We start from the raw sequence: 27900 nt of genomic DNA, 5'->3' as shown, positions 1-27900 counted from the left end.
ATTACAGCTGCTCCCATCTCTATACTTTATGCCTGAAGACTCACTTTTTATTCCTAGTGTGAGTCTGCAGCTACGTTGGAGCCATTGATGTCTCTCTTTCTCTCTTTTTTTGGTTTTATTGTACTGTATGTTTATTGTATGTTGTGTTTTTATTGGAGTTCTTCTTCTTCATATTCTTCTTTGTCTTCTTTTTTGTATTCTTTCGTATTTGTTGTATTTTTCGTATTCTTCATATCTTTTTCGCTTCTTTGTATTCTTCTTTTTCATACTCTTCTTTGTATACTTCTTCGTCATTCATTCCTTCATTCATTAATTCATTCATTCATTCTTTCATTCATTCAATTTACTTCAGCTTAGTGTCTTTGATTAGCAGGGGTTGCCACAGCGGAATGAACCGCCAACTTATCCAGCGTATGTTGTACACACCGGATCGCCTTCCAGCTGCAACCCAGTACTAGGAAACATCCATACTCATTCACATACACTACACCAATTTAGTTTATTCAATTCACCTACTACAGTATGTCTTTGGACTGTGGGGCTTCTTCTTCTTTTTCTTCTCCTTCATATTCGTACTCTACGGCACTTTGGTCAATACCCTGTTGTTTTAATATCCTTTGAAAAAGAATAAATGAAATGAAAAACTAGGTAATATTGCTGTAAGATACTGTAAAATGTTCAGGCTTTGGAAGTAAAAGTCAACATGATACTGTATGTTCTGTAAGTGTGTGTTTGTGTATAACATAAATATTGTACATTTTATACAGTATCTATACAATTATTATATTTTTTGTGTTTATTGCTATATGAATTTAGTAAATTGATTACAATAACCAAATTATGGTAACATTTAATGATAAATGCTGCAATAAAGTATTACTAATTGAACTAAACTTGTATACTGTGTTGTGATAAACTAATGGATCTAACATTTTAGGTCATTTTACAAAAAAAATGTTACAATGAATGAATTAATTTAATATTAATATTTAAAACTGCATGGATTTTATGTAATTGTTATATTTACAGTATGTAATTATCATATTGAAAATTAATCATTAGCTAAAATTAAAATTAAAGCAAAATGAAAATATTTCAACTGAAATATTAACTGCCACTATATATAATAATACTAATGTACAGTTGAAGTCAGAATTATTAGCCCCCTTTGATATATATATATATATATATATATATATATATATATATATATATATATATATATATATATATATATATATATATATATATATATATATATATATATATAATCAAAGGGGGCTAATAATTCTGACTTCAACTGTATATTAGTATTATTATACTACTAATAATAGTGTGTGTGTGTATATATGTATAAATATATTTCCTTGTATTTATTACTTAAATGGATAGCAGCAACATTGTTTAGATCACTACTCATGATTTTCCTGCGTATATTCCTTGCCTGATGGTTTTCATACTAACCACTTTTTCTTGCCTTAAATACCCATTTCAGCCGAAAGCCTTTCTGACATGATATTAATAGCTAATCACGATAGCTTGGCCTTTCAATTTGGTACACAATCTTTTCCATCTTGTATGCAGTCAAGTGCTTGATGAAAACATCTAGCCATGTGCCGTACTAAATATAAAAAACAACTTTCACAAAATCTGTCTGGCAGAAGCATGACTCATTTCAAGCAATAACGTATCTGGAAAGTATTAGACAATAATAGCATATCTTTTTCATGGACAGACAGGGCTTACCTTTTTAATGCCAGCTCTTGTAAAGCCAAGTGAAACATTAAATGAGCCTAATCTAATTTTACAGCTAAGAAATGAAACCCGTTGAATTTATCGTGATGCGTGTTCAAATGAAAGCTGCCATAAACTGGCAGGAGATGCGTAGGCCAAATCCTACAAAACTTTATCACATTTTCCATGTCACATAAATATCCCTGCGCTCATATAACGCGCCCGGTGTCCATCCGATGGCATCTGCCTTCATAATTTCTAGAATGTGTTTCTGCTGTCTATGAAAGATCTATAAATGCGGTGTATATCACTGCTGATAGAACCAATTAAAGCCGAGGATAGGTGTAATAAGAAGATGTGTGTGATGGGGTCAGTTATTAAGGAGGTTGTGAATGCTGCAGTGGGCAGCGGGGACAGACGGCAGCTCTTTTATTGCCTGGCCACACAGTTAATTGACACACCTGAATAAATGGGACTAAAAATAAGTGCAGCAGAGACAGACTGGAGTTCAGCTGTGTTGTCATAGGTCACTGTGATGGGACTCGACTGTTTTGTAAAAGAAAAAGGAAAATAATTGATTGTTGGGTCCACAGCGCCTAGTGAATGACGTTAAAGACATGTCTGAAAAAAGAAGGGAGCTGGTTTTTATGGATACTGATTTTTATTCGTAAAAAACATTATTTAAAAAAATGGTAAAGTACCATCAAACTGGTCCATTCATATTTCAAAAATCTAAAAAAGGAGACACCTTTAAAGGTTGCAAACTATAGTTTTTGCAGTGGTTCCATAGTAAAATTATTTTAAGTTTGCCTGAGTGAAAAGTTTGTTTAGTGTAACCAACATTTATAGTAACAACTATACCTTTTAAAGAACTACAACCATCTGTGAAATAAAAAATGTTCTTTGAATTTCAATGAACCCCTGATGCCAACAAAAAAACTATTACTATTAAAATTGTAAAATAAACGCCTACAAATGTTTACTTAGTGTACTAAAAAAGAAGAACATGCTTTAATGTTCAAAATCACACATTTCATCACATATATCCAGTCTGTCTGAAACACACTTTTAACAAAGCTCCTCCCTATGAAAAGTCCAGAATGCTCTGATGGGCCAGATGAGTTAACCCCTCATGTTTGCTTTGGAAATGTAACCCTTATGTCATAATTGTGAGTTTTAGCTTTAAAGCATTTGTTACAGTATTTGGATCCTATCGTACACCTGGCGCAATAAGGCACAAGACGTGTTTGTTGCGATTTATTGTATTTTCAGATCAGCACAATTCGAATGTGCACGTTTTGCGCCAACTTGTTAAATATCAAATCCATTTGTGCCAACTTGTGGACTCACAAGAATAGGATGTGTATTTGGATACAACTCAATTTTTTGACCACACTTCGTTATTATTGTTCAATTATTCGTTAGAACAATTAGAACTGAATTTGGAAATAGTTTTGAAACAAATCTTTGCGCTTAACAAGCGAAATTAAATATGTAGGCTAATGGATGTCTTTAGTGGAGTGTGTACAACAGTGTGTCCTTATAAAGGAGTAGAGAAAAAGTAAAGAGAAAGTGAAGAGGCCAAATAGAGAAGGTTCATTCTTTATTCTCGCGCTACAGGGTTCTTGCAAGTGAAGCATTCCCTTTTTCCACTTTTTCCACTTAGTCCATCATGTAAATAGCAAAGGCGCTATGGCATGACACAACTAACTCTTAAAGAGAATGGGAGATGAGACTGATTGGTTTCATGGACGTTATGCCCAAAACACGCTCAACTCATTAAGAAAATAAGCACAACCCTGTTAGACTATGCACCAGGGCGCAAACTATATTTTTTCGGCCTTAAAATGGCAGAAGTGGATTTGGACATGTCCTAATACTTTTGCTCCATGTACTTTAGACTTTGTGTTTAAATCATTAAAATAGAGCCCGACAGTACTAGGTAACTGAGTCCAAAACAGGCAATTTAGTTTTTACACAGTTTGACCATGTAAAAGCTGCAATTTTTTGGAAACTTGTTTCTTGTAAATAACTTGTTTCTTGCGAAAATAATGTCTGATATACCACTTGGGTTGTGGAGAGATCATATGAAAACATATTGGTGAACTTGTTGGGAAAATAAAGGAAAATTTGTATGACTCCGATGTCATTTACACTATACTTTCAGAAATAAAGGTATACGCGAGCTGTCACTGAGGTGGTACCTTTTCAATAGGTGCACATTTATACCTTAAAGGTGCATATTAATACCTCAAGGGTTTATATTAGCACCTTAAAAGTACAAATGTGTTCCTCTTCACATTTTTAGGTACTAATATACTTATGAGGTGCCAATATGAACACTAAAAGTGTGTACCTTTTGAAAAGATACCACCCCAGTGACAGCTCATATACCTTTATTTATGACAGTGTACAAATGTATGATTTTTTTCAAAAAGTGTGAAAAATAACTATTGCTGCATGGGCCCACGGACAGAATGTACAAATGAGAAACACATGAGATGACAAATTCATACAAATTAGCCCTACAGTAAAGATTAATTGTCATGGTTGTCAATGCCATGTCATGTTTCTATACAATTATGATATATTAAATATGATACTTGATGATTGTATATGTGGATTATAGCAACACATGCATTTATAGTCTCAAATACAGCTATTTATCTGAGTATGTTAATCTAGTAGTTTAAATCATTACATATTTGTTTAGGAAAAGTAATATCTGGACTGGTTTTCTGTAAGATAAAATCCTAGTTGAGTTAAATCATTTTAGTGGAAGACTATGAGCGCATTGCACACTAAAGGGGAAAACATTACAAAGTATCTTATGGTCTCTTAGCGGTATAATTAAATGTGAAATTATGTGATAAGAAAATTAAATAAATATTCTAGTGGTGAATTATTCCAAATCGGTGCCAGAAATCCACATGAATCACCATTATTGGTAGTTTTAGAATTGAAGGATCATTACAATGCAATGCCTTTATAAGGTGGTTGAGGAAATGGCCAATATATCGAAGCATAACATTGAAAATGTCCATTGATGTTGTATTCCTTTCCCCCTTCTCTTCTGTTATTCCAATTAGCTTTTTCTCTGTGGGTATAAAAGCACAAGTGGGTGCATTATAATAGAAGCCCTAAAAATAAAGACGATTTTACATATCAACCAGGGTTTAATATTAACCAGGGTTTAAATTAGCCATGATAATTAACTTTGTCTTGTGATATGGTTATTTTAGATGTAGATGTATGCAGAATAAATGCATTGCTGAATAAATGCATTGCAGAGATGTGAATAACTATTGCAGCTTCACCCCATTAACAAACGGAGTAAAAAGCCTGGGCCTGTCACTGTCTTTCCTGAAGTGTGTGTGTGTGTGTGTGTGTGTATGTGTGGTAGTTTGATTTATTAGTGTGATTTACAGTCAATATTTGCTTTACTGTAGTGTTAGTGACCCTAAACACACACTGGAGACACAAACAGGAACTTTGTGGCCCTTATTTTTGTCCTGTCTAGTTGCAAGACGTCTTATAAAATACAGTATAAAATACAATACAGTAATGTTGTAAATTCTGATTACAATAAAAATGCCTGGTTCAATATATCTAAAACAGAGCAGATGCATTCAGCAGCTATGTTTGCATGGTCCCATTTTTGTTTGAGTGTGAAATATTCCGGCTGATGAATCTGATCATATAAATTGATTGAGTAGATTTCTGTATTTATTTGTCACAAGCTTAAAAAACAGATTTGATCTTTGAAGGACACATTGTAGGAATATCAAGCTTTAAATATCACTGTTTCAAGATGTGCATAAGATATGTGTTTTTCTTTGATTTAAAAAACTTTATATAGTTTATAATGTTATATTTAGGGATGGGTACCGAAACTCTGTGCTTTATCGGTATCTGTGCTAAATTATAAACAACAGAAGTATTGAAAAGCTCAGACGATGACGGTTCTGTTATCAATTCTGGAGAATTATTGCTGAATAAACATTTCTTACAGTAGCATAATTTAACTGACTAAACTTTTCTAATTTGCAATATTTGATATTCGTCTGCACAGTTGGCAATCTCACATTGAGAAATCTCACATGCTTGTGTTTGCTTGTGCAGATTTAAAGATTGTAAATATTGCCCAGTTTTTGTATTGATAAGAAATACAATCGAAGTCAGAATTATTAGCCCCCCCTTAGATTTTTTTTCTCTTTTTTTTTTTTTTTTACTATTTCCCAAATGATGTTTTACAGAGCAAGGAAATTTTCACAGTATGTCTGATAATATTTTTTTCTTCGGGAGAAAGTCTTATTTGTTTTATTTTGGCTAGAATAAAAGCAGTTTTTAATTTTTTAAACATGATTTTAAGGAGAAAATTATTAGCCCCTTTAAGCTATATATTGTTTTTGATAGTCTACAGAACAAACCATCGTTATACAATAACTTGCCTAATTAACCTAACTTGCCTAGTTAACCGAATTAACCTCACTTTAAGCTGTAGAGAAGTGTCTTGAAAAATATCTAGTCAAAGAAATTGGGGAAAAAAAATAAACAGTGGGGCTAATATTTCAGGGGGGTTAATAATTCTGTCTTCAACTATACATAAGTTAAAAAAAAAACTGTAAAATAAACTTCTGTTTTACAGAAAATCCGAGTAAAAATTGTACTGCACCACTTCCAGACAAGTCTAAATTGACAACATTCATTTTACCAATGAATTATCATTAATAAATCCAGACAAGAGAAAACCAGGCCTGGAACATTTATGTTGTTTTTGTTTATGTTCAATAAACTAACTATAAAATAAATACAAGAGAAAAGGAAAGCAGAAGTTGTCTGTGATGAGCTGCTGCTTTTGCTTTGTCTTTATTTTAATCTACACAAACATAAACAGACAGCTCTGCTTCTATGGTTCTTGATCACTGATCTCTATGTAATGATATTTTATAAAGATACCTATTTTGTTATTTAAAACAAAACAATATAAAAGCCTTTTCTTTAAGAAAATTGTTCATCGTTTTAATCTATCATTGCTCTGACATCCGTGTATTTTATGTTTGTACCTAAATAGAATTAATGACATAATTTATGGTGTATTCTAACAAACTTCATAGTGTAAATTCTGGATTCATTCAACAATTCCAGTGCTAAAAGTGAAGTTGGTCCCACTTTCTATTAAGTGGCCTCAACCACTATGTACTCGTATCAAAAGTACTGAAAGTACAATGTACAGTACTTATTGTGTTCATTATGCATTGGAAACACTGTGGTGCTCTTGAAGTTGTATAAGGTTAAGGTTATGTACACTGAAAAAAATAGTTCATTAGATTTACTATTTTTTTAAGGTAAGTGGTTGCAAACTTTTTATATGGTCTGAATTTAAGCAAATATATATAATTGAATACATTTTTTGTTTAAATTCAATATATCAATTGTTTGAAATCACTTACCTTAAACAAAATTTAGTAAATCCCATTAACAATATTTTTTCAGTGTACAAGTTTGGTGGTATAGATAGGTTAAGGTTTAAATCGTAAAAAAAAAAAACAAGACGCATAGGGGGTCAGCATTTCTTAAATATAACATTTAAAAAGTACAATATACATATTCATTTGACCCTCCTATAATCATTCATACCATTGAGAGTGCATAATTGCACCAATTAATGCTAGGAAAAATATGATTCAACAGTCTGAAACTGGCAGTTCTAGAGCCCTGATAGACATCTTAAGTATTCACAAAACGAGTTTCTATATGCATGTAGCCAAATAAAAAGAAGAATTAGACACATAATTTGTATATTTCGAATGACAGTAACCTCTAAAATAGTCACAAAATCTCCCTCAAAACACTAAAAACGTATACATTTTATTAATAAATGAGATGTAATTTAAATACAGTCATAAATTTGATTTACTGAAGCATGTATTGCCGAACTTCTACCAAAAAAGTTGACTTCCCTGGTCATCAATGTACAATCTGCACCCTGGGTACAGTATAAGAGATCGGTCAATATGTGCAATTATAAATGTAATTACAGAAATTAATTCCAGCTGTAATTACATGCAGATAATTTTTTAATGTATGTGTGATGTGCCAAATGATTCATTTAAGTATAAGTACATAGTAGTTAAGGTTACTTCATATCAATTGAGACCATACAATTTGCCTCACATTAATTGTACAGTCATTGAAAACACAAATTGTCAGCATTTTGGTTCATTAGTGTGAATATTTGACATAAATAGGCATTATAGATTAAACACAGTAGATCTAATATCTGTATTAGAAGATTTCCAATCAAGAGCTATTTTGAAAACTCACAATCATAGTGCTGTCCTTTGTTTAAATACAGAATAACTGTTGGTTTGTCTTTCGCATGTCACACAGGCTTCTGTTGAAATGATCTATTCTGGCATGTTTTGGCTAATAGGGGGATGTGGATGTGGTGTTGCACAGCAGCGCTATGTGATTTGTAGCACCTTTTGCAGAGAGGTCTGTGTGCTAGATTCCGATCGATAAACACTTCAGACAATCACGCTGTGTCAAATAAAGGATGTGAGTTCAGGAATTTAATAGCATGTGTGTGTGTGCATGCGGTCTGTTGCTAAGCCATGAGAACCGTCCTGTGAGACATTCAGGTAGGAGGAAAGCAGATTACTTAGCGTTGTCAAGGGACCAGGCATGGCAGCGCTTCACATTATGCTTCACTTGATGCATCTTTCCATTATACCCGTGACTATTCATTTAATATATTATTTTATGGACTGTTTTTCTCCAAACGTCTCTCCCTCCTCCAAATCACTGTCACTCAAAAGTTTTCAGTGAAGACCTGACTCAAAATGGCTCCCTCATGCTTTGTGATTTTATGACTTAAGTGACATTCTCTGTTAAACATTAAGTTATTTTGAGGTTGTATATATTTTAGCATGTAAAATGTGATTACAGTCTTTGTACTTAAAAAATGAGCATTTTATTTAGTGTAAACTGTTTCTTAATTCTGTTTGGTGCTTGTTACAGAACATTTTTGCTGTGATTTAAAAAGTGGGTTCTCTTCATTGTAAAACACTATTATGGGCTTCCCACACAGTCTGTATGCTTAATAAAGGCAATTTATGAACTCATTGGGAAAGTGACTGTACCAAGTAAGACATTAGTGGGTGATAATTGGCTTGCAAGTGGACAATGCTAAATAGAGGTGTAAATAGGGTCTGAAAGCTTTGACCATGCCTGATCACTTAAGTCCTGTTTACACTAATACGTTTTAGTTTTAAAATGGTATTTTATAATAACACTGGCGTTTTACCTAGCATTTCTGAAAATATCTCCATCCACACTATATCGCTGAAAACGCACATCTTGTGACCACAAACAAACATACATGCATATGCGCATGTCTGAGCTACAGGCAATCAGCCCTCTTCGAGCACCTTCATCAAGGACCACTGACCACTGGACCCTCATCTTATAGTTGTTAAACGTGATATTTAATTCATCTTGTCTTTATCTAATGACTCTTTAGTCTTTTGAATCAATTACTTGTTCTCAGGTATCATGTTTTGCTTGAGCGCGAAGATAAGTTAATATATTAATTTATGTATCCATGTAAACTAATTCATCACAGAGCGATTGCTTGCTTTTATTTCCTATATTGTATAAACTTATTGCATTATTGTTTGCCATTACTAATTATTAAAACTGATATTTAGCAAAAGAGACAGGGTATGTTTCATATTTTTCTCTGAAAATGAAAGGAGGCAGTTATTTCATAGGCTGTGTTTTGTTTTAAATATGCATACAGCGAAGATGACGGTCATATAAATATGTAGCTATGCGACACTTCAACATTTTTGGTGTCTGTTAAGTTTTCCATGTTTTCCATTTATTGTTGAGATAGTAAAACAGTGTATCCAGGGTGATGTGAATGACGTTATACTGTTCCATTTGAAGATTTACCCGACTTGTCCTCGGGAGTTTGTTTTCCATATCAAACTTGCAAAGTTTGAACTTAAGGAAAGACTGAACATTGTGTACTTAATATTAAGAAAAAGTTCCAATCAGATTTCCATTTTCAGATGTCTTCCTTATTCCCCATCCACACTGACATGCAGCAGCAGCATTTTAAATCCAAAACGACCTCAGGGCTCAAAAACTTTGCGGTAATGTTGATGGAAGGCGAAACCGTAGAAAAACTTATGTGTTTTAAAACTAATTACAACTAAACGTATTAGTGTAAACGATATATTACAGTAACGTGAGTATGTATAGCATTGATATATAGTTAAAAAACAAACATTTGACACTGAATATGTTCAAACAGCTAAAAGATCTCAGGTTGTCCATTACCAAAATCTAATTGTTATGGAGCAAAGTTATTCATATTTTGTTTGACTAAACACACAGATTATGTTTGAAATTATAGTTGCAGATAAGGTTCACCACAAAATAAAAACTCTCATGTATTCATGATTCTAAGCCAGTATGAATTTCTTTTTTTTTAAGTATATTTTGTACATTTTCTATTTTAAAAAGTATATTTTGAAGAATGTTGAAAAGCAAACTGTTTTAGAGCTACAATAAATAATTTTTAAATATATGTAGATGCCAATTTAGGTGTACTATTTCTAAAATAAGTCTAACATTTAATCAGTAAATTTGTGGGAAAATTTATCATGCAAGTAATTTGTGATTAAATGCATTTATTAAAATTTACAGAAAAAAGCCCTACACTTACAAATAATCATAAAATAAATTAATAAAAATATTTATAAATATAAAATAAATAGGAGTTTTTTTTTTTTTTTGCAATGGTGTCTAATTTTGCTGTTGTTTCTAATAATAAGGAGACATTTTTTATTTTTGACTCAGGACAACAGGAATAAAAAAAATTGAATTTGAAATACGTTATTGATTTTGTTCGAAACATGAAGATTTACATCCAGTCAGTAATGAAAAACAAATCAAATCAGTTTTCAAGAACAATAAATTCTTGTAATCTGAAATTGAGACAATACCAAATGCAAATGCATATAATCCCAAGACAAAATGAATAGCCTATACCTTTAAAAAAATGTCTGAATGCCTTTGTTTCTTCCCCTTTGTCTGTAATTTAAAATGCGAGAAGAAAAATAATTCCTTGAGGCTCCACCAGATGTTTAATTCAGGGCTAAATTTCAAACTCCTCGCTTGTCTGGTGGATTTGAACATGGTTCTGTGAATAAATAACAATTTCTTTGTCTTTTTGGTTATCATTATCCTTGGAGAAACCGTGTCTGTGGAGTTCAGAGCTTTGCAATGTTTTGAAGACAGTTTCACAGTTCTCTCTTAGACCCTTGGGTTTAGCTTACGTTTTCCTACGAGGAGAAAATGCCTCAGATCAATTTCACTTACATGGAAGAAAAACTTTCCCCAAAGCTTCCTGGAGTCTGTCAAGCTCTGAGACTTAAGAATAACAACTGTGTGTCATTGCTAAAAACACGGTCCAGATGATCATTCATACACTGTTAGTGTGAATTTCTGAATATGTGCCTGAAGCTGTACGAGAGGCTGTTTACCTCCCAAAGTCTGAGCGTATGAATTGAGCATTGCTCCCAGCAGTCCTTCAGTTTGAGAGGCTCGGCTTTGTTTGCTGTGGCTCTCCGCCATTTGGAGATCTGGGGAATTAGGGGATTTGAGATTGCAGTGGAGAAGGAGCTATGAAATAGTGTGAGCTAAAAATGGCCCGGATGTGGCATTGGAGATTTACTTGCCAGAGCCGATGTTTTTCCTGTGTGCAGAAGCGAGGAGAAAAGCCTGAGATGTCATGCAGCATCAGGCACTGTGATTTATACCAGTGTCCAGCTTAGGAAAGACCTTGAGTTTTTACACTTGTGCTCTTCCATAAAGCACAGGATGACATTTGCCCTGAAGGCTCTTGTTTCAGGAGACTTTATTTCATTTCATTTTTGTACACAAAAAAATTTTTTCAGATGTTGACAGTCATATATGTGTCCCACATTTCTTAAAACAATATTAGGACTCATATATTTTACTAAAAAGTGAAAGTTGGTGGTTTTTGCGTTGTTTTTAGCAAATTTGTTCTTCTGGTTTAAAGAGACATTTTTAAGCTGCGTCATGGCGATGAGTTCATTGTGTAAACACCAGCGTGGAGATTGGCTGTCTGTACCGGCCAGTACAAAGTGAAGTCTTTGAGTTTTCAGCATATCTGTTCATTAATTAACGAGAAAGACTTTGGTCAAACCAATCAGTGCACTCTGTTGTGGATGAGATGCAACTTCAATAATATGCATGATAGCTTCGAAGAGTTTTTACCTGTAAAATTGTTCAGAGAGATGACAAGTTGTGTTGCAAACCGTAATATTAACAAGAAGACGAAGAAAAATTGTTCGGAAAAATAGGTCATCAGTGTGAAGTTGATAAATGTTCCACAACAAAGGTTTTGTTTCCATTTCCCAGCGATGAAAGCGCAGTTCGCGTGTGTTGTTTCATGGCGCTTTAAGGTTTAGTACTGTTGTTGTGTTTGCCCTGTTTATTTGAATTCTAATTTAAACTAAATCAAATTGAGAAAGATTTACTTAGCTGTACAAAAAATTCCTAACATTGTAAAATAAATTTTCCTAGTACCAAGCTTTATTTCACTAAAAATACAAACTCTTTAAAATGATTACAGTCTAAAATAATTGAGTTCTTTAAACTGAAATTTCAAGAGAACACACACACATGCACACACAAACACACACACAAGCATACAGTCTAATGACATATGATAAAACTTCTTGCCGGAGAAATCTGTTAAATGCTTGTTTCTGATTGGATGACTCACCACCTCAGGTGTGTGCTTTGTTTGTCTAATAATTCAGTGACCTGTCAGTTTATTATTTTACAGCTTCCAGCCAATTGGAATTAAGAATTTCAACAGACCATTGATAATATATGTAAAATATAGGAACGATATAAATGTCATTGTCCTTGCCAATTTCAATTAATCTCTTTCAACATTTGTAATGGTAGTATGTAGTGCTGCACAATAGACCCTTTTCACATTTCTGGGTTTCTCAGTAGCGGAAGTCGTCATTGTTGGGAAAACTTAAAGTGCAGTGAGTGGGAGAATACCACAAATAGTTTTTTTTACAATCCTATTTGCTGAAATAATAAAAGAAAAACTCCATGATGATGTTATAAAGACGCTCAGAAAAAGGAAAAAAAAATAGTGAGACTGATTACGGCAACCAGAGGAGAGAATAACATAAAATTTACTGTCTCATAGACACTGCATTAGAAACAAGTGGTAACTCGTTTTTTGTAATTTGAAGAAAAGATGATGTAAAACATTCATAAATGCATATAAATGTTCATACATTAAAAAAATCTAAATATTAAATTTTCAAGGATTTAAGTTTCTGATGACAGACTAAATTCATGAACAAGAATTCATAGCAGGCTTGTGAAATGGGCCCATCTATCGTTTAAGAATCGATATTGAAACGTGTGAATGCGCAATATTCACATCGCAGGATCTGTAATGTGGAGCCAGAATTATAAAAATTTGAGTTTTATTTGTGTGTGTTTTAAGGCTTGTGACTGTGTAAGTATTTTAAACTAGCTTAAAGCATATGGACACAAGGAATTATTGCGTTTTGTAGCTTTAACAAAAGTTAATTTTATTTAATAATGTAACTAATGAAGACTTAGACTCCTTCATTTATACAGTTGCTCCACTGTATTTATCTGTGCGGGCAATTAGTCTATCAAATTTTCTGCAGATGCACTTCTCTACAAAATCTTCCCATGCAGTATAAATGTATTAGTTATTTCAAAATAGAGCTATTCAAGTTATTTGGTGAAACATTGCAATGCACATTTTTTCCATTATCGTGCAGCCCTAGTAGTATGAAAAAATTTATTTATAAAATCACATACAAATATTCAAGTGTTTTCATATATGTTATTGTGTTTTAATGTAGTAATAAATCACAAAGCACTCTTTAAAGAGCTGTCACATTGATTTATTCAAGCCAATGTAATTGATCTTGAACAAGCGAGACTTTGCTGGTTTCAAAGGCTATATACGGTTAGCGTCTATATTAGCATACATCCTCACCCTATAGGGGATTTACACTTTGCCATGTAAATATATTCTCCCACCAGTTCCACCATCGATATTAAATCCAAATGTGTTCACAAGAGAGCAGGGATCTAGTTCAAAGGCATGATTTGACAGCTCCTCTGAGCTCCTGCTAATGGTGGCCACTGATTGTGATGCCAGTTTGTATCAGCGCGGCTCCCATTGTCCTGCAAATATCAGCTGTCAGAGCCGCGTGGGTGGACGAGAGACGGCGTAATTGAGGGCCGCCGAGTCGGGTTAAAACACACAGTCCTCCTGATTGCCCTTTGTGTGCGGCTAAATTAGCAAGTGTTAGTACAGTTTTCCATTTTGTTGCAGCGCTATTCTCGTAATTAACAAAAGAGCTGCTTTAATTGGCTCCGTTTCAAGGTTCAGATGACCTCCGTGATGCTGTTGTTTGTCGCCTGCCGAGTTTATGTCCTGATTCTCCATGGCCTGTCCACTGAGCACAAAACAAAGCTTTTTGTTTTTGCTGGGGATTAGATGATGAGGGCTGACGGGGCGTCTTATAGCTGGATTTCTATGGAAACCAGGTTACATCGGAAGACATTTGAAGGGAAAACCCTCGGGCTCCAGTTTGTGCTGTGACTCGGTTTCAAAACAGATCTTAATTGAATTTGCAGGCCTTCTGATATTACTCATGTGCTCCAGACGTGGCCCAACCCTGGTGAACCCTGTGCCTGAGCTGGAGGAGGGGGGATGAAGCACCCCTCCTTTCATGTGCATCTCATAGGACAGCATGTTCTCCAGCCGCACTGGGCTGGAAAATGCTGCTGAGCGCCAAGAGAGGCTTGTGAGATGAGATACAGGTTCCACAAACATGAATGCTGCGGATTCATTATGCATCAGAGGGTTCAGGTTGTATGGATGATAGTGAGAGTAAATAAAGAGCATGACTGCTTATTTAAACAGAAGCTTTTGTTTTCAAAGATTTAAAAATAGATTTAGTGGGTCAATGGCACGTACGCGCCTAAAAATAAAGGGTCTTTTTTTTGTCAAATAAGTTTTATTGAAGACACTAGAAGATTCAGAGAGAATAGGATTATCTGTTTTACATAGTTTGTCCACATATAACGTAGACAAAGCAGTTAAAAAGAAAAGGAAAAACAAAACGAAAATCATAAATTAAATAAAAAACCTACCCACATAGAAGCCAACTTGTTTAAAAAGACTTGTTTGAACAACAGAGTATGATGACGAAGCATAGTTTAACAATAAAGAAATTATGCATAATTTCACAAGGTTTTGTTCAGGGTAACAGATAAATTGATTACAAATTTTGTCAAATTGTTTTAGTTTTCTTTTTAAATAGTTTATAATTCACTCCAGATAGAGGTAATTTCTACAAACCACAGTTTACATGTAGGGGATTCTTTTTTTTTTCAACAGTATGAGATAACAATTATACTGCATGAGAGCAGTTTATGTTGTGTATTTTACAACAAATGCATTTGTTTAGAGAATCCCCGAATTAAAAGCATTAGACCTGGTTGAAAGCACTTCAAAAACTTCCATTTTAATAATTCTGCATCTTTAAAAAATGAACTGTGAGATAGAGCCGCATCTGGTGAATCACATTTGTTGCAAAGAGTTAATTATTTTGTATGATTATATGTATTTGTTTCTTTAAATAATGTAACCTATGAATGATCTAAAGTTTTATCAGTATTTTTATTTATGTTTATTAATATCCTCCAAACCTGAAGCCATATTTCTTCTGAAATTTCCACTCCCAATTCTTTCTCCCACTCTTCCTTAAGACAGTTTGTTGAGGACCAAGTAATGGACTGAAGTTGTTCATAAATTATTAATAATGTTTTTTTACTACCTTTTATCTTTACACCAATCAAGGCATTTGTCAGTAATTGAAGGCGATGTACTATCCAATGAAGACGCATTGGTATGTATGAATGGTAATTAGAAATGATTCTGAGGGAATTTAAATTTATGTTGTAATTGGTTAAATTAAGCTAGATTTCCATCAGCAAAAATAAAAAGTCTTTATTGAGGTCAGGGCTTCTACGAACTGGAATTATTACAATAGTCCTCACAAAAAAAAAAAAAAAAAAAAAAAAAAAAAAAAAAAAACATGTTATGAGCGAGTTGTTTTAAAATGTTTTTATTATAAAATGAATAATGTTTATAAATATATTGATTTCAAAGATTATTATGAACTTCATAATTTCTTTAGACATTATTCAATAAACTATTCTACTTTATTAAAATACATGTTTTGGCCATTTAGTAACTGAATAACAAAAAGCAAGCAGGGAGAGTAGAATAAAAAAACAGATTCCGAAATATAAATGTATTCCTAGCTTAAATGCAGGAATGTGATTATTATATTTTTTTACATTTTAGTTTGCTCATATTTGAGTTGAAGGTTTGACAACATTATGAATGCTAATAGAATGATTTATCTTTTATTAGCCTAGAGGGTTTATTGTAAATGTGAGGAATAAAGTGAAATTGTTTTATGGAAATGTTAAACAATAACTCTAATAATTCAGATAAGCATTACATTTAAAATAAATAACAAGGTGATACTTGGGTCCCTTTATGCCATTTCTAGGGGACACAAATTTTGAGGTTTTGCTTTAAAAAAAAAAAGTATACTTTTACTCCAAAAATCGGTAACGCTTTATTTTGATTGTACATTTGAGTATTAGTAGACTGTCTGCTTGATATCTGTTGATACTGCTTCTTCAACACACATTTAACTGACTATAAGAAACTTTGCAAGCACATGTCAACTTACACTAACCCTAACCCCAACCTTACAGTCTACTTACAATCCAATGAGAATTAGCTGGCATGTAGATGCAATGCAACTTAAATTCAGCAAATGAACCATCAAAATAAAGTGTGACCCAAAATCAAATCCCAGATTAAAAAAAGGCACATTACTATTTTCTGACACACAAAATTGGTTTGGTTAACCTCAAAGCTGTTTGATTGATTCAGATGACATGAAACATTACAATCTTTTGTTCCTGGTCTAAAAACATGTATAATCTTATTTAATGTGGGTATAATAATTGTTTTTTGAGAGATCTTAATTTTTGTGTGGTTAAATGATGAATTACACAAGGAAAATAAATAGAATTTTTTGAGAAATTTTTTGCAGAAGTATATCAAAGTTATAAAAGTAAAATACATTTCATGTCTAAATTGACTGTTGCATCAATTTTTCATAATAATCTATGAAAAGGTGAGTTATGATTGCTGTATGGTTACAAATGATTGCTGTAACCTGCTAAAACTTTATGGCTTTTCTTCATCCAGGACTTCCAAGAAAAAAAAGGCAAAAAACATACGCTGACTGACTGATTGCATTTATGAACCATTATATGCACGGCTCATTAGCTGAATATTATAACCAGAGCAGTGTGAAATATCATGGTTGGCAACCAGGTCCATGGGGAGTCACAGTGTCACACTGTTTGCATTCATTATCCATATCTCAATGGACAAACCCCAGTGCTCACAGCACTTTACTGCCAAATGTCTTCTGTACTGCTGTCTTCATGCTGATTAACTGCCAAATCATCATTAATGTCCAGTGTGCATACCATAAATGCTCAGCTATAGCCTTATTATGATGTTTGTTTTGGATGCGAGAACCATCAAATTGGCATTTATGCATTTTTTTTTCAATCTATTTTTTTGCGTGACTTAAATGATTGTTTAAACCCACCACAAACCTGCTACATGCGTTTGACATTATCAGTGCTGTCCAGCTGTGCATGTCGAGCCAAACTTATTAGAAATCAAAAGACAACAGAGGCAAACCAGCAGGAGCCACATTTCCGAGTCTGGATAATTTCAGATGAGAAAACAGAAGCTGTATGGCAGCGTTTAAATGTGAAAATCCTCTGAACACATAAATCCCTGGACCTAGAAATTTCATATCCACTCGGGATAAACCCTGAGCCCCTCAAACGGACACTTTAAAGAAAGCAGTTTACAGAATTTGCTGGAAAAAAAACCCTTGACAGCTTTTTCACATGAAATGGGAAACTTCAGCAAAATACTACTTGTAACATTGAAAAGTATTGGAGACTTTTAGAGAAGCTGCATCAGCATGTGTGATAGACTCAAAACTATTAATCTTAAGCACTGTTATTTTTATAGTAAGTAATAAAAGCAAGATAAATTTATTTTAGAAGAAAAATGTTTACCTTTTTTAAAAAATAGCATTAAAAAAAAGCATTTAAATAAATTGGCGTGAGGAAAAATATGATAAGTTCTTGTGCTATTATTCCTCAAATAATATTAAATATTTAGGTATTTTGGTTACAATTTTTAAAATAAGGTTCCATTTTTTTAAACTTTTTTTTTATCTTGAATGACCGTTGATTTTAACATTTACTGATTATTAACATTAACATTATTTAAAAAAATGTTGCCTGCAAGATAAATAGTTTCTAAATCGAAATCGATTTTCAAATTGCAAAAGCTGCAATTATTTCAATCAAATATTGTGGCAAGCATAGTTTTTGACACATTACTCTGAAAAATGTGAAAAACATTTGCTGTTTTAACCCTAAAGTAGGCTATTGTCAATGTTTTACTGATGTAAAATGTTTACAATGGGGTTTAGATTCTTAAAAGTTTAGGAAGTTTAGGAGAATGCTTTATTTTAAACAACGGCAACAGTGTTTAAGAGGTTTTAAATAAACAGTAGCACAGTGCAGCATACTTTGTCATTATGCTTGGTCTTTTTTTTGGTGCTATTAAAACCACCACCTCAAACCTGTAGTTCTTTTATGAAATAGTAGTAAATTGCATTTTAAACTGCCATTTTGATTAGAAAAATCTCAGTTAAATTACGTTTTCTCCAAATTGTACAGCACTATTGTAATGTGGTAATTATTTCTAATAGCCTTATTTTTATAAGCAAATATTTATAAACACTGTTATAAATGTATTGCTCATTATGTGGTAATGTTCATTAATGTATTGACCAAATTTAACTCATTCTTGCAAAATGTTACCTATATTTATAAGAACATATACAGGATGTTTAAGGATCATATCAACCAAGAAACATATCCATTAACTCAGTATTTAACATAATACATTGCAACAATATAAAGACATACTCATAATTATTATCAATGTATATTATTATTATTTGGGCAATATGGTGGCGCAGTGGGTAACGATGTTGCCTCACAGCAAGAAGGTTGCTGGTTTGAGCTTCGGCTGGGTCAGTTGCACGTTGAATTTCTGTTTGGAGTTTGCATATTCTGTGTGGGTTTCCTCCGGGTGCTCCGGTTTTCCCAAGTCCAAAGACATATAGATAAATTGGGTAAGCTAAAATTTGTCTGTAGTGTATGAGTGTGAATGAGTAAGTATGGTTGGCAATTCATTCCACTTTGGCGGCCCCAGAGTAATAGGGACTAAGCTGAAAAGAAAATGAATGAATGAATGAATTATTATTATTTAAATTACGTTGAGGAAAAGTGACAGTAAGGGCATTTCTATGTAAAATATATCTTTATTATAAGAAAAATTTGAGGAAAATAATGATTTTGATAAAAATATTAACAGCAAAAGGTTTTTTATTTAAACAACAATTAGGACAATTATTAATATTACAATAATGAAGCTTGACATAAAAAACTGGATTAAATGCTGCTAAGAATTCAGTTTTACTCGACAAACAGAAAACATTTAGTAATATTTCTATATTATATCCGAAATAAACAAATTCAGCATTGGTAGGAATGAGAATAACTCAAACATTTATTTACTTATTTTTTGACTACTAAATGAAAAATGAAGTGTTTTTTTCCTCATTATAATTTGGATTTGAACGGCTGCCACACTTGTCCTCATGTTTTGATGAATTTCTTCTGTTCTTCTGCGGTTTGACCCTGAGTCTTCTTCACTTTGTCTTGCATGCGTACAGTAGTCACATAATAACAAATGACTTGGCCAGAAACGAGGCAGCGAATGAAGAACAAAAGTTGTAAAAGCTACTAAATTAGAAGTGGCTTCAAGCCCTTTGGACTGTCACTAGAGATTTATATTCCACTCCAGCAAGGACACATTGTCCACTCCTGAGGAAACCCAGTGAAATCTCAACATGCATTATTCCAAAGAAATCTAAAAAAAAAAAATAATAATCTATCAGTATTTCTCACTGTGCAAACATTTCCCAGACAGAATATAGAAATGAATTTGGCCTCCTCAATATTGCTGTAAACCTATAGAACCTATAGTGCTTCCCACACAAAGTGACAGATCTCCTTTTCTTTTAAATTAATGTTTACGTGGCACTTGTCAGCAGTCTTGGAGTTTCTCCAGTGCGTTTGTTCCATTGCGAGCAGATTGTCTGTAATGGTGAAGAAATGAGTTTGGGTTTGCTTTCCGCATACATGCGTAAGAGCCATTGATGGGTGGAGAGCTTTGCAGTGAGAGCACTTGATATTGAAGCGGCAGCATCTTCCTCTTGCATTGTTCCCTTGGAAATAGATTATAGGGCTGTATCTGCGATAACTTTAATTACATTTCACTGCACTGGGTGATCGGGAGCTTGTGAGCGGTAAATAGATCATTGGATAAGAATAATAAATAAAACCCGATTACACTTTACATTTATTTAGTCTTCTTTAAACATTCTATTGACTTTATTCTCATTGGAGTTGTAGGGCCTTCTAAAACACACTTGATTATTTTTTTCCCCATTGGACTACATTTTACATAGTGTTTTGTAGTTTACAAAGTGCAAAAATTTGCAAAGTTAGCATTGTCAGACACTCAAAACACAATTCTCAAGTAAATAAATATAGCCAAAACATACTTTTTTTTTTTTTTTTTGCTTGAGAGTAACGTTGTGTAAAAACCCAAACAGATATAAACATTAGAGGTCAGAAATAGTGTGTGGAGGTGACATTTACCTATAATATGCCCCAATAATTGTCAAACATGACCCTTCAAGTATATTTCATTTGAACATGGAACATGTTATATTGGGAAGATCACTGAACTTTGTTAAGATAATTAACTCACTAAATTATTTGGCAAACTACACTCAAAAATAACTCATTGGATGAACTCAGTTTAATTGAGGGCAGGATTTCCATCTAATAAATTGGTTTAGCACCAACTAAAAAAACACAATTAAATGCAGTTGAGTTGGTCCAACATGATTTTATCATTTTACTGGATTTTACATTTGTATTTTTATTTAACTTAAACTCAGAAGTCTGATAATATCATGTATGTGTATTATGTGTCATACATTTTCAAGTCATTCATTCATTCATTTTCTTTTCGGATTAGTCCCTTTATTAATCTGTGGTCGCCACAGCGAATTGAACCGCCAACTTATCCAGCATAAGTTTTACGCAGCGCATGCCCTTCCAGCTGCAACCCATCTTTGGAAACATCCATACACACTTATACACACTCATACACTTCCGACAATTTAGCCTACCCAATTCACCTGTACCACATCTCTTCAGACTTTGGGGGAAATTGGAGCACTCGGAAACCCAAGTGAACGCGGGGAGAAAATGCAAACTCCAACTGACCCAGCCGAGGCACGAACCAGCGACCTTCTTGCTGTGAGGCGACAGCACTACCTACTGTGCCACCGCGTCACCTATGTAGTTACTTATGTAGTTGATTGTGACTGATCTCGGAACAAGTCAGTTTAAGACAGTTATTGCTCACTTAGCAAAGCAACAAACTGTATTTTTGCTAATTAAGTTGCCAAAACCCAAAGCATGCCTGCTTCCGCAAGGTGGTAATCTCAAAACTCAAAGCATTACATGAAAATCTTCTAAATCTTCAAACTGAAATGAAGATTAAACTCTAACAAGTCTTTCTATTAACTTAAAACACCTAAGATTACTTTTATTGTCAACATTTCTCTCTCTAAGTTTAATCCCACTCAAAGCATACTGGGAACTACAAATGCCCTAACCAGGTAGTTGGACCAACACAATTCCTTCATGTTGTCCCAACACAAAATGCTTAAGTTAACGCAATGGTTTACAAATTTAAGTGTATTGAACATAGAACAAATAAATTAGCCAAAGAAATTACAAGATTTGTGTTGTTTCAGCTAATGTTATGCAGGGAGTTTGAACAAACAGCAGTAATCATTTTTTGAGTGTATAGCAAACCATAGATTATGGGTTTTATTTTACTGTGCAGACATAGAGAACCAAGACAAGCTAACAGAATTAAAGAATACATCCTCTATCCTGATAAGGAGAATAACACGAGTTAGGGTGTATTCCCGAACTAAGAGCCCTCTCCATGGACAGCACGCCAAATACGCATATTCTATTCAGTCAAATATCTGTGAGTGTGAACTCGTGAGTGATGTTTTATATACAAAATTCGGGAGGAGCACGATCAGTCTTTGACAAGGCTAATTCATCACAGACAATTATTCTATTATCCAATTAGCTAAAGACAAAAGCCCTATAAATAGTCAAACAGGTCATATCTAGACTTCAGCATCCCTCCACCACCCCAACTCCACATTATTAAACCCGATACCTATTTAATACTGAGGGGGGACCATTCTGGAGCCAGGCTAAACACTTGCTCGGACCCGATCTCTCTCTCTATACTGATAAGAGGAATAACACAAGTTATTCTGAGTTAAGCTCAGAGCCCTTTCCCCGGACAGCACACCACATACCCATATTCTATTCAGTCAAATATCTGTGAGTGTGAACTCGTGAAATAATATTTGAATATTTCAACAACTTTTGTAAATTTTGACTAAATACTTTTGTCAAAATGTGCGAAAAACAATCACACACACCATCAATAATTGCTCTAATTTGATTAGATGTAACGTTTCAGTCTTCTGATTTTGCTCAAACATGTGAAGCTTTTTTGTTTTTCACATCATTTATCGCAGTGATTTTGTTTCTTTGTGTATTAAAATATGCTAAGTTTGAAGTTGATAAAGAGCTGTGGGCTGAAGTTAAGTACCAAACCGCATTACATTGAATTTGCTCATTTGTTGGCTTATTATTTAAAAATAACTAGAAAAAGTAGCTTGAATGCATGTTAAATGGTGTGCAGTATAATTGTAACGTTTTATAATCGACTTATTATAGTAAAAACATAAACAATTCCATTTATAACACAATGGAGCTCAGTAATGGAGCTCAGTAATTGAGCCACAATTGAGCTCATCAATGAATACACTAGTCGAGCTGCTCCTACCTTTGCCTTGATTTGCTCACCGATGTCTGTTGCATTGTCCTCTATCTGTAGTGACAGTATTTACATTTTAAAATTCCGATTCATATGAAACATTTAATTTTAGTTGGCTTTTTTTGTAGCTCCTCAATAAAAACAAAGAAATAAAAGGGTTTACATTAAATTTGAAATGACAATTTCTGTCAATGGCATTCACCACAACCAACTCCCCATCATTCTCTGTCTCTTCTCAGATGGGATGGTGGGCCAAACCAAAGGTTACCATGGGCCAACTTTGGCCCGTGGGCCCTACTTTGGGCACCTCTGCTTTAATCTATCAATATATATTAAGCATTAATTAATTGTATTTACATAATAAATATTATATTATGATGTGTGTCATTATTGTGTAATGAAATTTTTGTCATATCGTTCAGCCCTCAAAAGAACATCCAAAGTGTATCATCAACATAAAGCTGCACTAAAAGTCATCACTCAATTGACCCTACTTAACTAATGCACTTCTCTGTATGTTTGTCTGTGTTGTGTCCATCTGTTTGTCCATATTGTGTGTTGCATCACAGACGTCTCTGTTGGCCTGCCGGTAGGTGTGATAATCGTGTGTGTCCTGGCACTGCTGCTGCTCGCCTCATTCGGCTCCTGGAAGCTCTGCTGGATCCCCTGGAGGAATAAAGCCCTGTCGTCCAGCTCTGCTGCCCTCGCTCCGGACGACTGCCCCTCGCCTCACATCCCATCTGTTCTGCCCAGTCCTCAGCCGTCCGAGGCCATGGCGACGGAGAAGGAGAAGTACCCGATGGCATCCATGGGCTTCCTGGAAGCTGCTGTTAAAATCAGCCACACGTCTCCAGACATCCCGGCCGAGGTGCAGCTCTCCATGAGAGAACACTTTCTGAGGAGGACACAGCGCATGCAAAGGCAGACCACAGAGCCTGCCTCGTCCACCAGGTAACATTGACAACAACAAAAACACATCCACCACTTTTTTGTTAGTTTATTTTAAATATATGAACATTCATATGCAATTATGAATGTATTTTATCATCTTTATGTCAAATTCGAGGTGTTTTTAATCCAGCGTCTATAGGGCTGAAAGTAAAATTGACATTATTCTCTCTTCTGCCGTCATCAGTCTCACACAATTCTCTTCCTTTTTCTGAAAGTCTTGATAACACCATCGTGGAGTTTTTATTTTTTCAGCAAATAGGATTATAAAAAAATTATTAGTTGTACTCTCCCATTCACTGCACTCTAAATTTACCCAACCATGATGCCTTTTGCTACTGAGAAACCCTAAAATGTGAAAAGGGTCTATTGAAAATTCCATCTTACCCTTCACTTGTTCCAAACCCGTTTTAGTTTTTTGTTCTGTTGAAAACAAAAGATTATGTACATATTGTAGAATGTTCAAAACCAGTAATCATTGACTTCCATATTATTTATTTTTCTTACAATGGAAGTCAGTGGTTACAGGTGTCCAACATTCTTCAGATTATCTTCTTATGTGTTCAACAGAATCAAAAACGCTAAATTTGGATCAATTGAAGGGTGAGTAAATGACAGATTACAGAATTTTTTTTTTGTTAAACTATCACTTTAAGCTTAACATGACTAGTTTATTGATTTTTAAAAAATACGGTAGTACATTAAAATTTTATTTCAGTTAAATATATTTTCATTCTAATTTAATATATTGTAAATTGTATTTTTCGTGTGATGCAAAGCTTAATATTCAGAATTATTACTAGTCTTTAGAATGCCTTGATTTTTCAAAAATCATTTATGCTAATTATATTATCATTATTATTAATAGTAGTAGTCCTGAAAGGAAATATTGTTAAGAACAGACACACAGTAAACAAACAGAGTATTCTTGTATCCATTTACCCTGCACCTTGGCACTCTATATCTTCTACCGGAAGCAGTTCATACCGTGACTACATAAAACAACATCATAAGATTGTTTACTCTGTTGAAAACCTACATTCTGTGTGTTTTTCAAGTACATGAACTATGTAAATGGCCAAATACTACAGTACAGTATAGGTCTTTGAGTAATAGGATGGTCATGTACACTACTTGACAATAGTCACATGTACAGTAGATTTTGGGTCAAATACAATCTCTTCTTTTTTATTATTAACATATTTTTATCACACCAATCAACAAACACACACATTTCTGAAATATTGCCATGCTCATAGTAAACTTACTATGGCTGTGTTGTCTGAATATTTAAAAATACAATTCTGGGAATGCCTACTTAAGCTTACAGTCAAACCTGATTGTTGTACCTCATACACATCTCAGATCTATGGGCAATTAGGCTTTTTCTTCCTGTCCACTGGCCTCCTAAATTTAGGGAAATTCAGAATATGATACTTTAAAAGTTCACTTAAAGACAGATATTTTTTAAAACTTGCTTTTACTTGTTGACTTTATATGAATTCATTGTATTGTTTGCACAGCATTCAACACTTTGAGAAACCCCTTTAAAGGAAATATATTTAAAATAAAGTGTATTATCATTGTTTTGAATTAAATTAACTAAAAAATCCATAATCAAAAAGAAATAAAACCAAAAAACTTAAGAAAAAAGGGATTAAAAACATAATCCCTGGCACCCCCGCGCTCTCACTCCCTAAGTTATCAAAACCAAACACAAACCTCTGAGAAATAACAAGAAAAATTATTTATTTGCAGAAAATAAGGAGGAAGGTAACGACGGGAGGGGTCAAAGCCAAAATATAAAAGACATTAAACAAGTAGAGAAAACTTCCTTGGAAAGTAGATTAAAGATAAAATACAGAAAACTTCTCTAACAACACAGGAGAAAATGGATGCTTAATTTTATCCTTATTAATATAAAAAAATGCCATTGCAGTTTATTATTATTATTATTATTATTATTGTTGTTGTTGTTGTTGTTGTTATTATTATTGTTATTATTAGTATTATAACAATGACTTAGTATTATTACCAAATGCTTTAATTTATTCGCCATAATGAAATATTTCATTGTGGCAAATTTGTTAAATATGTATATTTATACTTTTTCGGCCTGTGTCTGCTGTCAATTTACTCCTTTTCCCTCTTTCTCTCTCTCTCTCTCTCTTTCTCTCTCTCTCTCTCTCTCTCTCTCTCTCTCACACACACACAAGTGCCGCTGCATACACACTGGAGCATTTCATTAGTCACATGCAGAACTGTACACACCTGAAGGCAATGCAGACTATGAATCACACTGTCAGACCACCTTCCTGCATTACTACATCTGCGCTCTGGTTATTCCAGTAGGACTCAAAAGGCATCATCAATCACAAACAGCCAATAAATATAATCTCCTGAAGACATTACACAGTAGATGAACACTGAGGCCAACAGGAGAGCCGCAATCTTCTCTCAAACAACATTTATACGAAAAGTATATTGCTGATGATGCAAATTTTTTAGAGGACGGTGAAGCGTTTCATCTGAGACTGCTGTGTTACAGTATGTTATGCATTCAATAATGTCACTCCAGGGCGTTTTTTTTCATGTTTAGCTGCTTCGTAATCTCTGGAAATAAGCAAGTGCTGCACATGCATACTGAATTCATTTAGGGGAGTTCAATGGCACAGCACTCATCTACTTAAAATGTTAATGTTAAGGAGCAATGTTTTTATATAGCTTCATGATTTGGCTTCACTTCTCTAGCTTTAAGTTATAAAGCACTGCCAAGATCAGCTTGACCGGGAGAAGGTGTCTTTATTCTTATTATATAATATGCAATTTAATTTATTAACTATTATTAGTCTCCTTTTGAGAGAAACTGTTACATAATAAACGAAAACTACTTGCTATTTTTTATACTGTACATAACATTATAGTTAGTCTTCAGTGGAAATTATTGTTAATAAATAAGCATATTACAATGTAGTCAATTAATAATTCTATGTCAGTTAATAATTCTATGTAATTGTCATTATTTCATTATTTTATTATTAATATTTTCATTATTATTAATAGTAATAATAATTATGTTAATTTAGTTTTTGTGTTAGAGTTTGTTATTTTTATACTGTATACAGTGGTCAGCATATATAAATACACCCTTCACAAATTTCAAATTTATATTTTTAATACTAAAAATACATTAGATTAGTCAGTACTGAAGCCCCAAAAAAAGAGAAAAAAATCAATAGAAGTAAAAAAAAAGGAAAAATTTAGTTGAAATTTTGTAGGTTGTAATATTTTTGCAATATTTTAATGATTTAATTGTATTATTTTTCAATTTCTAAATATGTTTGGTGACATAAATATTTTTTTCTAATAAATATATGTGTTTAATAAATCTGTTTTGTTTAGATGCACCAAAATACACTGCCTATATTCACTGAGAAATGGAGAAAAATATTTATTTTCCGAAAAGAGAATGAATGAATGAATGAATGAATAAATGAATGAATAAAAAATTTTAAGTGAAAAAAATATCAGAAAAAATGATAGATTTTGATGATTTTGCTGATAAATTCAGTGATCGCAAAATCTTGGAAGAACTGATATATAGCCTTTTACTGTATATAATCCTTAAAAACTTTTTTGTACATAAAAGTTGTATTTTTATGGTTTTACAGTAGTTTCACCTAGTTATAGTAACCCTGAGAAATATTTTCAGTTCTTATTTTTTAGCTCATGCGTGCACAGCTTGCCTTGGGCTGTTGTTCAGTTTTCAGTTCAACTCTTTCCAAACAGCAATCAAATCCCTCATGTGTCTCTCTCTTTGTTATCTCATTTTTCCAGGCATAGCTCTTTCAAACGCCACCTTCCCCGTCAGATGCAGGTAAGCAGTCTGGACCTGG

General features: G+C 33.5%; 1 protein-coding gene across 6 annotated transcripts in view; it reads left to right on the top strand.

The window, feature by feature from the left end:
• syt6a (synaptotagmin VIa) overlaps positions 1–27900 on the top strand; it is a 126806-nt gene that overhangs the window by 78678 nt on the left and 20228 nt on the right. For all 6 annotated transcript variants that reach the window (XM_017353709.4, XM_073939010.1, XM_073939011.1 and 3 more), the window contains 2 exons: positions 23626–24007; positions 27842–27900. The exon at positions 27842–27900 is cut by the window's right edge and continues 500 nt beyond it. In XM_017353709.4, coding sequence (XP_017209198.1) covers positions 23626–24007; positions 27842–27900 — 441 coding nt within the window. The remainder of the gene's footprint in view (positions 1–23625; positions 24008–27841) is intronic.

This window comes from Danio rerio, chromosome 23 (genome assembly GCF_049306965.1).
Source record: "Danio rerio strain Tuebingen ecotype United States chromosome 23, GRCz12tu, whole genome shotgun sequence".
NCBI lineage: Eukaryota > Metazoa > Chordata > Actinopteri > Cypriniformes > Danionidae > Danio > Danio rerio.
Note: the sequence above shows the minus strand (reverse complement) of the source record. Positions and strands in the feature narration are given on the sequence as shown.